The sequence below is a fragment of the Elgaria multicarinata genome, chromosome 1 (genome assembly GCF_023053635.1).
Source record: "Elgaria multicarinata webbii isolate HBS135686 ecotype San Diego chromosome 1, rElgMul1.1.pri, whole genome shotgun sequence".
NCBI classification, from domain to species: Eukaryota; Metazoa; Chordata; class Lepidosauria; order Squamata; family Anguidae; genus Elgaria; species Elgaria multicarinata.
The window spans coordinates 18,934,030-18,945,156 of NC_086171.1; the positions used below are offsets into that span (position 1 = coordinate 18,934,030).

Sequence of the window (11,127 nt, forward strand, 5' to 3'; positions counted from 1 at the left end):
ACAAGTACACAATACCAATATCCCAAACACATTTTGACCAGTCTGTTCTTCAGTGTGAGGAAATATAAGCCATCATTACAGCCCTTATGGAAACAAGATTAAGATGATGTTTGAATCCTTGCATAGAACCTGTAAAGCAAAATGCACAAGCTTAGAGATTCCTGAGAGAATAGGACAAACCCAAATAATCAGATAAAAGCAGACTAATTAAAAATCACTGTATCAGTAATTGTTATATATGCAAGATCTGAAATCCACATCATTTGACTGGTAACAGGCTGCATACAAGAAAAGTGGGGAAAGAACATTCCCTTGTACATTCTGAAGCATCTAAAGAAATGAAACAACGTGTTAATTTACAGTGATATTCCAGTTCTAACATATGACCAAACTCTCATGCAGAAACCAGCACAAAGAACCCAGAGAGCAACCCACAATCAAAAAAGACTAGAGCATTCTTACAAAAAAAAAGTTTAATTCCTTCCGCCTGAAGCCACCATTTACCATAAGCAAAATAAACAAGCCTGTTGTTTTGAAAGTGTTTAGAGGTTACCTCTCTGTCACATGGTTTGGTACCATCCTGCCTCCTGTTTGCCCATCTTAAGTCCCCTCCCACTCCCCTTGGGAGTCTGCAGTTTAGAGACATTCTACCATAGTTGGAGCTGGCAGACTGCCTCCATTTCTAGCAGTCTTCCATGTGGGGTGAGGGGATATAGGCAGATGAGGACTTGGGTAGATGGGCTTCTCCTGTTTCTGTCCTTCAGAAGCGACCAGAGAGAGCTTATCTCCTACTGGACATTAATGGGGTAGTTGTGCCAAACTGGATGTGATGGTTCCATGAGTAGACCTTCTGGCACCTTTTTCTTGCCCCCAAAGCAGCAGGGAGGAGCAATTTGAACTGAGTCTCTGCGAAGCTGGGTTTGCCTTTTCCCTCTGCATTGATTCCTCAACATGCCTGCTTCTTACTCCTCCCCAGCTAAGAGCAGTTGGAGGAAGGTGTTTGCAACAAGGAATTGGCAAATGGTTACCCCCCCTCCACACACACACACACACACACACACACACACATACACACTGTGATCCTGATCCAAATTGCCCCCTTCCAGGGTGTTCATGGAACTCCTGAGCTCCGTCAAACCTGAACATTTGCCCTTGTTATTATCCCCCTCCGTTTACTTAAGGTTTGAAACCCTTACGTTCCATTCAGCTTCACACCTCTCCTCAGAAACGCTGTTTCCCCCCACCCTGCAGATCTCATTTGTACCTCCCCTTACAATGTATTGGTTGTTCGCAGGGACACCTCGCCCTGGCACGCCCCCTCCCTTTCAGCAGCAATGCCGCCTTCTCACAGAACATCAGATTGAGTATGATGGGATAAAAATACACGTAGAGGGTTGAGCGCATTGCTGGAAAAACCGTTCCTTCCCCATATTTGGAAACTTCGCAAAGGAGGGGGGAAGAGGCAAGATCAGGGCAGGACATGGACGGCGTCATCTGAGTCCTTTGTATGCAGCTCACCATGACAGTGGGCTATAATGCTGGTGTGATGGAGCTCCTAATCCTGACTTGGAAATGCTTTAAGTCCATGTTGCAAGGAATTTGCTTAGTGGCTTTGTCTCTTGCTTTGCAACAGGCAGTGTAATACTTCCAATGGGTATCTGTTAGAACATTCCCAAAAGGCTGATGGCATGCTGGGTGGGAGGTGCTGGGAGTTGTAGTCCAGCATATCTGGAAGGCATCAGGTTGGCTTAAGGGAACAGTCTAGGATTTATCCCTTACGACTTCTTTACTAATTATTTTTAATTAGGAAACTTTGAAAGTCATGAAAGGAGTAGCCTGTGGTCTGCATACACTACACAGAGCTGGCATAGTTCACGGGTCAATACATAAAAACAACGTATTTGCTGTAAACAGAGAACAGGGAATTGTCGGAGACTTTGACTTCACCAAATCAGAGGTAAAGAAACCAACTCTTTGAATATAAATAAATGGACATCTTCCATGTTGTTAATTACAGTCATGATTTCCACTGCTTTTTGAGACTATGGCCTAATCTACACCAAGCAGGATATTGCACTATGAAAGCGATATATAAAAGGAAGGAGCCACACTACTGCTTTATAGCGGTATTGAAGTGCACTGACACTTGTCACTGACACATGTGCCCATTGACACATACCATATACTGCTTTCATACTGCTTTCATAGTGCAATATCCTGCTTGGTGTAGATTAGGCCCATGGGTGCTTCGAAATGTGGGAGTCTTGCCACTGTCAAAAAGGGCACTATGCAGTTATTCTGTCTTTTTTTCCTTTACCGGATTTTCCGGCAAGGAAAAGCTGGAAGAAGTGGTGGGAAAACATGGGGGAGGGTCACAAGTGGAAGACGATGATGTCTGGACCCCAAATGAAATTCCATGAATGAGGCAGGGCGGTGGCACAATAAAAGCTTCATCTGGAAGCATCCTATGCCAGATCCAGGGGTTTCCTACTTAGGAGACTTTTGAGAACAGTGGAGATGTGCTGTTTTGATGTTGCTCTTCCGCCATTTAGTCTGTGTGGGGAGCAACTTCTAAAATACTTGAAATTGCCAAAACACTTCAATTAGGACCAGTTTACTCAAAGTTGGTTGCCAGTATTTTTGCAAACCCTAAGATAACTGCAGTTGTAAACAGTCGCTGTGCGTGGGTAGGGTGTGGTTAGGGTGATTGCCTCTTCTAGTTCGTGGTTACCATAATCTGCCTCTCCTTTTCTAATATTGTAGGGCTTTAATGCCGGAACAGAGGTAGGAGACTTACATGTGCAGCCTCTGTAGCATGGCTGTCTTCGAACCCCGTGCTGGGCTGTAGAAGATGCACAGGCAGACGTCACACTACGGGGCTGTCAAAATATTGTCTTTGCCCCACAGTGGCTGCGAAACGATGCTACGTCAGTTATATGACACAGCTGCCGATTCGCTGCCACTGCAGGGCAAAGAGACGAAGATGTACAGCAGAAAGTCAGAGACTTACCCCGATTTTTCCTGCTCAAGTGAGGTTAGCACAACTCTTCCGCCATCTGTCTTCACTCCCAGGTGGAAGGAGACCTCTCATTGTTCATCGGAAGCTAGGCAAGGGGGAGGGGGTGGGCCCGGCGAGCCGAATGGCTGCCAGAAAGCCCACACTGCCTCCTGCATCAGGATTACCCGACAACACCTCACAGCAGCAAAAGCGCAGGGTTTCTCTAAAAGCAGGGGCAACCAGGCGCCATCAAGGCTGCCCCTAGAATTAAGTAGCCCACCACTTAACAGTGCTTTGGTTCCCTCTTTGAGAATCAGGGAGAGCGATAGAGTGCACATGCAGAATGTAGAACCTTGCTGCAGGATGTGCATATTATATGCGTTTATGCACTGTGCATTAATCACATACTTTCATTCAGAAGTAGCCAATTTGAGCCTCCCAATCTGGATTGAGACCCTAGCGTGGGGAGTAAGGGGGGCTTTAGCCATTTGCCTGCAGTCCCAGTCTGGCCTGGACTTGCCCATGCCTGCAATTTGCATGAGAGAAAAAGCTCTCATTGAAGCTGATGGGATTTCTCCCACCCCCGCTATGCCAGTTGTAACTCTGGAGCCCCCTCCTCCCGGATCCGGATTGGGGCCACAGTGGGGTGGGGGAAGCTCCATAGCCTCCATGCTAGGGTCCTGATCCAGATCGGGTGAGATGGGGCGCACTGTCTGTTTCTGAAAGAAAAATCATGCGCTCAAAGGCAAAACGTTGATTAACCTAAGTTGTAGTTTGACTAAGAGTTAGTAGCTTGTGAATGGTTGGTCAAAGAGAGTTAGCAAGAGATGTGTGGTCAACCACATCCCTTTAGTGCCAAATTAGAGCTTGTGGTGGTGATGTCCAGTGCCTAATAGATACACTGGCTGCTTCCACAGTCCCTTCAAGGGGGTAGGATGACTTTCTCACTTGATGTTGAGGCTAGCATAAATCTTCCATTTTTATAGGAGATGTGAAGAAAGGTTCCATTGTCACTGCAAGCTGTGGAATGTTTAATTTGTTCTAGGTCCAGCGTGCTTCATTGAATTCTATGGCACTGAATGGTTTGAGCTTAATTTCTCCTGAGGTAAAAAGTGGAACGCCACCTTCTCCAGCTTCGGATATGTATGCTTTCGGTTGCCTGTTTTACTGGGTATGTAATTCTTCCTTCATGAATACATCAGCTTTATTAGAGGACGCAACATCTGGTTCCTGAATTATTGTCGGATATTTTTTTTTAAAGTTGCAAGTGGTGTTTTGAACAGAATTGCCGATTTTATAACTGCTGAAGAACAACATTTATTACACTTCCTTTGTTTTGCCCGTTGGGTTGCCTGCGGATTTAAGCCAGGGACTTTCATTTTTGCCCATCCTGGGTTCTAAATAGGATTGTCACATTATTTTCTTTAACCTGTGTTTGTAGAATCAGGAGGTAGAGTGGACTGTACCATTTCAGTCTGCGAGGGTGCATGTGCCATCTTTGACTACTCCCCCACATCAGAAACAAAATAAAACCTGGCACATTTGGGAGTGAGGTTTCAAACTAGCCCTGGTAGCTGTAGTCGTTTTCTACTTGTCTTACCTAGAGCAGGGGTGGTCAGCTTGTGGCCTTCCAGATGTTTTGGCCTCCAGCTCTGCATAGCCAACGGGAGTTGCGGTCCAAAACCTAGAAGAACATACAAATATATATGCTGCCCCTCCATAGAGTCTGAAATGGTGGCCCTTTCTGCCAGCTTGGGACTCTACCACCTCATTCCCACCTGGTTCTGCTACATGTGTAGACCAATCTGAAGCAACTGGAACATGCTTGGGTGAGAAGAGGGAAGCGAACTTGATCCCGTTGTACCCACGGGGCTTTCAAGTGCAACAGTAGAGAGCTTCAGCTATTGGGCAGTATAGAAGATAGATAAATAAATAGTCAAGAACCAGTGGGTGGGGAGGTGAGCAGGAGTCACCGTGATCTATTGTGAATCCATCCTCCTTTCGGGGTACCTTGTATAGCAGTGTATGCACCTGGTGGGGGTGGGCATTGAGACAGGATTTGGATTTTATGGGTGTCCCGCTCACCCTGCTGCCCAACATTCTCCCTGCCTGAGCTGATAGAGGTGGTCTCGGGGGTGGTGTTGACGTCTCTCAAACTGATTGTGTTGGATGGAAACAGCCCCTCAGTGGAAGCAGCTCAGAATTTCATGGCTTCCATGACAACTACGGCTTTGGCTCCATACCTGTGGCAGGGCATAGGACCAGGATCAAAGTGAATTGTGAGGAAGGAGCTTGAACAAACTCCGTTGTCATCGACAGATGACTACCTAATTGCCTATCCCTGTGCTAGTCCAATGCGAGGTTAATTTTCAGCAAGGAAGCATAAACTTTAGGTCAGCAGAATAAAAGCAGCCCACTGAGTTGTATTTGTATGTAAATATACCTTTATATGTTTGGCTTTTTAAAAACCCTTGGCTTAACACTTTTGCTGCTCTTCAACATGGGAGGGACAGTCGGAGTCTAATGGACTACCTGAAATTACAGCTATGTTCAGTTTTCTAGAACTTTATGTTTAATGTAACTTTGTCATCTTTTCAAATTTGCAGGTATTAATTGGAAACGAAGAGTTTAAAATAAACAGAAATGGAACTCCTCAAATGGATGGCCTTGATATGGTATGTGTCTTCTTACCAGTGAGAAATATTTCAGATAATAGTGCAGAACTGGCTAAATAGATGCTAAATAATCCAGCTTTACATATTTACACAGTATATGTGAAAGAAGACTTAAGTGCAACAACTGTTAGTATAGATAAGGCATCTACTTGTTTCCTGTCCTTGATCTTCCAAAAAATGTAAGCCTCTTTGAAAGGTGTTAAAGGTAGAGGACAATATAATGCTAAAGTAAGACTAAGCAATCTGAGTATCATTCATGCATGCATACACTCATGCAAGGAGGATGAAACTGGAACAAAATGGTCAAGGGATGGAGCTATTCCAGTGTGAGGAAAGATTTCGTTTGTGTGTTTTTTTTAGAAAGGGTGAGTAAGGGGGTGGGGTCATGATAGAGGTGTAAGGGTGTGTGGAGAGGGAGAGGTTTTTCTTCCTTGCATTTAATTCTAGAACCCAGAGTCATCCAATGATGCTGAATGATGGCAGATTCAGGACAGATCAAAAGAAGAATGACTTCACAGAATGCTTAAACTCTGGAATTCCCTAACGCAAGGTGTATTGATGGCCACCAATTTGGATGTCTTTAAAAGGGGATTAGATAAATTCATGAAGGATAAGGCTAACAATTGCTACTAGTCTTAGTGGTTATATATTATCTCCTGCATCTGGGGCAGTATGCCTTTCAATCCCATTTGTAGTGGATCATGAGCAGGAGGATGCTATTGCATTCCTGCCCTGCTTGTGGGCATCTGGTTGTTCATTGAGTGAACAGAATGCTGGACTAAAAAGGCCTTTAATCTGACTCAGCAGGGCTTTTCTTATGAACAGAACCCTTTGACAGGGTACTGCGACGTCACACCTATACTAGGCCTGCTGCATAAACCCTTCTCAGGCCAAGCATCACCACTTGAAAACCTGAGGGAGGGTTAAACAAAACCTTTCCCCTAGGTGTGAGGGAAACAAGTTAAATATTGGATCTGTTTTTAAATGTACTGTGGGTATATTCTGGTGAGGGTGTTTGATAACTGTGAGCAGGTAAATAATGCCAAGCTGACACGTGGTAATTGGTAGCTAGCAAAATAATAATAATACGTTTATTGTAATGTTAAAAGCTTCAAATGAAAATATAATGCTTCTAATTCTGCCAAATCCAAACTCCACTCCCCAACCACCACCACCTCTCTCTCTCTCTCTCTCTCTCTCTCTCTCTCTCTCTCTCCCTCTCTCTCTCTCTCTCTCTCTCACACACACACACCCCAATCCTAAATCCCTAGCAATTAATCTCCTCTCACTCCACAAACAATTCCAATCTCCACTCCCAACAACAACTACCAACCCAACACACTAACACATACTAACAACTCCCTTAGTCACTCTTTATATACTCCTTCCCCCCACCCTACCTATTACATCACAAACCACACCCACTCAGTTCTAACATTCCATACTCACCAGACATACTAGACACATGCAGGATACTCAGTTGTGGGGTAATGCCACAGGTACCCATCAGCACATTGCATGTTAATAGCAATACTCGTTCTGGGTTAAGATCTTGTTGAAAAGAGAGAGAATCCAGAGAGCACCGAACTTATAAAGACAGGTGATTCTAACTGTTCTGCACAGTTAGAATCATGTGCCCCCATGCAAACGTCTGTCTAAATACTGCCAATGGTGGGGATATTCCAGTTTTTTATATTGCACCTCTTTAGCAGTAAAACAGTTGCTCGTGTTGCCTGACAATGGCCCGGTCCAGATGTCATGGCTGATTGAGGCCATGCTTCAGGCTTGCGGACTTCCCGCCCACCTACAGACTCCTGATTCACAGGAACTGTAATTGGCAATGATGTTTTAATTGGGCAAAATATGGTTACTGGAAAATATAGGTCACCTCCAAACCAGAATTGGGATTTGCAGGTTTCAGAGGTGACCATAGCTTGCATGGAGTGTGAGTGTGTGAAGAAGCCCACTATCATTGGGCCCTGATCTCTGAATCGGGGTATTGTAGATCAGCCCACCCATCCTGAAAGCTGGCAACTAAAATGTTGTATTCTTGTTAAAAAAAAGTTTTCCTGACAGTCAGTGTTATTAATTTGCTGGGTAATTAAGTTGTCCTGTGCATTTATTTAATTTATTTGATGGATTTATTAAATGCCTCATAAAACAGTTTCTCTTGAGGCATTGTACAAATTAAAAAACAATACAGTGAAAATGCAATAAATCATTTACAGTACCACCCAGCGTGATAGTCCAAACAAAATCAGCATAAAATGAATAAAATATAACATGGATTACTAAAAGTAAAACTTCCATCAGGATTAGGAACTAAAACCAAACTATAGGAACTAAGAAGCAAACGAACAGGATTCTTACAAAGCTTGGGAAATCAGAAAATTCTTAGCCCACTACCAAGAGGACAATAATGTAGGTGTCAGGCAAGCTCTCCCTATTTAGAACTTTCCAAAGCCAGGGCCCACCACTAAAAAGGCCATCTCTTCTATGGCCACCTCCTGAATCTCTGATTGAAGGGGCATGTGGAGGAAGGCTTCTGAAGTTGATCTTAGAGCATGGGTAGAAGACATTCTCCTCAGGTATATGTGAAAAATGTGTAGGAAGTTACAAGTATTTGCAGCGTTCCTCTTGTTCTGTATGGAAGAAAGGAATGGTGGTTCTCTCCAGGAAGTTGTTTGGGACCTGGGTAACTTATGGACTACCTTTTTTTATATCAGGGATGGCCAGCTTGTAGCCCTCTAGATGCTTTAGTCCACAACTCACATTAGCCGTAGCCAGCAGTGAGGGATGATGGGAGTTGTAGTATAAAACAATTGGAGGACCTCAAGTTGCCCACCCTTGCTGTACATGTTCCGTCCTACATGCTTTGTTCAGCATCTGAAGTCTTGATCTGGATGCCTTGGCCGTCTGAGCTATGGCACGAGGTAACAAGGAAGAGGGCTTCTTTATCAGTGGTGGATTTGGAATGCTCTGTCAAGAGATATCTGTCAAGCCAGGCATCTGTTATAAACATGGCTGCTTAAGCAAGTATTGGGCTTCGTATTTTGCATGTGTACTTGTTAAAGCTTTGACTGCTTTTTTAGAAGTGGTTGTTTTTGCTTTTTAATATATATATATATATATATATATATATATATATATATATATATATGAAATCGATGCTGCTTCTATTAATGTTGTTTTTCCCCCTGACTGCTGCTTTTTGTCTATCTCACTGCTTTGTATATGTTTTATGTAGTTTGACATTTTGTTGCCATTTTATTGTTTTAAATCACCTTGAATTCTTCCTCCTCCTCCTTTTGGCAAGAATCAATTCATTTTTATTTATTTATTTATTTATTTTATTTTATTACATTTATATACCGCCCCCCAGCCAAAGCTCTCTGGGTGGTTTACAACAATTAAAAATAGTAAACATTAAAAGTATACAATTTTTTTTAAAAAAAAACATAAAAACAGTATAAAAACAACAACAGTATCCATTTAAAACAACAACAAAAAGAAGACACATTTTTTGTTTTTTGTTTTATAAAAATCAACAAAATCTAATAAGTAGTTTGTAAGAAACATCAGGAGGCACTGCTTGTGCCTTCTACAAAATCACAGTGGGGGTGGGGGGGTCAAATGCCCCGGATTCCCAAAGTGCTGTTCGCAAGCCACAGGGCTTGGGGAAGGGAGGAGTTGGCGGAGATCATAAATAAACCAAACCCACCTTTGTGGGCCCTTCTGTCATAGGACTAGTCCAGCCTTCTCCAGCCGTGGCTGTGCTGGCTGAGAGTTCTGGGAGTTACAGTCCAGCACATGGGAGGTGGGCACCAGGTTGGGGAAGGTTGTTGAAATAGTCTATGTATGAGTAACTTCAGGTTGATTTAAAAGCGGCAGTCAAGTTGGTAACTATTTCCCTTGGCTTGCATGATGTCTTAATTGGCAAACCCCCCCCCCCTTTTTTTGGTTCTTTTTAAAGGATGATAAAGTGAAATCTCTGCTCTTGAATCTCCTGTACTCCAATGATCGAATGACCTCTGAGCAGGTGCTGAGCTCTGACTGCTTCGTATTGCCGAAGGTGATCCCAGATCCGCCAGAAAACGAATCAACTGAATATGAACGCGGAGGGGCGAGAACAGAAGATGACGTGGTGCCTGATGATAGGCAGGACAGCGAGACGGAACCATCAAGGAACGTAGATCCTGACGGTTCTGAATGTGTTTAGGATGCAAAGTCAAATGAAAGACGATTAGCATAATTTGGGGATCCAAAAGTAGCTTCGCTAGACTTGTAACTTTAAAAAACTGGACGATTACAACAGCACAACATTATCTGAAAAGTTTATGCACATTTGTTTTCTGCTTTGGATTTGCATATGTATTTTCTTTTTCTTGAAAACAAATTTAAATATGTGTCTAGGACTGTTGGTACCCAGGCCGGAGTTATGGTTTGAGTTTCAGGACTGTCTTCTTTCTTCTCTCTCTGTTGTCACATATCCTTTTCACTTGCCTTGCAGGAGTGCAAGTATTCCTTTCCTCAATGAGAAGGAGCTTCCCACGTTCCCTTAGCGGGTGCCGTTTCCTTAGGTCTCTGAGCAGAGAGGGCTGTTACAGATCATCTTTGCAGGAGGAATGTATCACTCCGCTCCAGCGATCTGATAGATTAGCCCTTTTAAAGGGCTCGCTGGCATTGGCACTCTTGCAAGTGTGCAATCTGCCACCTGCATAGCCAACCCTAAAATTAACCTTCTTTTAAAGAAGCTTCCAAAGGCTTACAGATCCATTCCAGAGAAGACAAAAAAAAAAAATCAAAACCCGGAGGAGTCTGTTGTGCCTTATTTCAGTAGCATGTAGTGATAGCTGGGCTTGTTGTTTGCCTACATTTTGACACGAATGTTGCTGAAACGTTTGTAAAAGGAGCGTTCAGTTTGATTCCTTCCGCTTACTGGCTATAGAAGTCATCCCCTGTTCACATCGGTCTCTTTTTGGAAAGACAGCATTTACAGTACTTAAACTTACTTGAATAAAGTTTTGAAGCAAGCCCACCGTTTTTGCCTTTGGTGTTTGGGACAAATATCTTATGAGCTTTAAAATGCTAGATGTGGAAGTTTCGGCATACCTTTATAAAGGACATCAGTGTCTCTTCCTTTTTAGTGCCATGTCAGGCTGCATCTGACCACAAGGTGCTGCTCTTGACTTGGTGCTTTTGAGCTGTATAGCTGCCTGGCAGGAGGAAGCGTGTGGGTGGGGGAGAAACGCTTGTGTGACACTGGTTCAAGTGGGTCACTGCTGTTGAAAGATGCAGATGGGCGGGGAGAGAAGCCATTTCTACGTGTATTCATATAGTTCATCCTGTGACCAGGTTGAAGATCTATATCTGATTTTTTAAAAAAATTTGCTTAATGTTTAAGTGTATAGTTTTTCTTTAATTGACAACCTAGTTCCATTAGTGTTCTTAAGC

At 43.4% G+C, this 11,127-nt stretch overlaps 1 protein-coding gene across 1 annotated transcript in view; it reads left to right on the forward strand.

Annotated features, from left to right (window-relative positions):
* STK31 (serine/threonine kinase 31) overlaps positions 1–10,699 on the forward strand; it is a 55,150-nt gene extending 44,451 nt beyond the window's left edge. The window contains exons 20-23 of the mRNA XM_063147594.1: positions 1,808–1,957; positions 4,044–4,169; positions 5,605–5,673; positions 9,647–10,699. Of these exons, the coding sequence (XP_063003664.1) occupies positions 1,808–1,957; positions 4,044–4,169; positions 5,605–5,673; positions 9,647–9,892 (591 nt within the window). The 3' untranslated portion in view covers positions 9,893–10,699. The remainder of the gene's footprint in view (positions 1–1,807; positions 1,958–4,043; positions 4,170–5,604; positions 5,674–9,646) is intronic.
* The last annotated feature ends 428 nt before the right edge of the window (positions 10,700–11,127 follow it).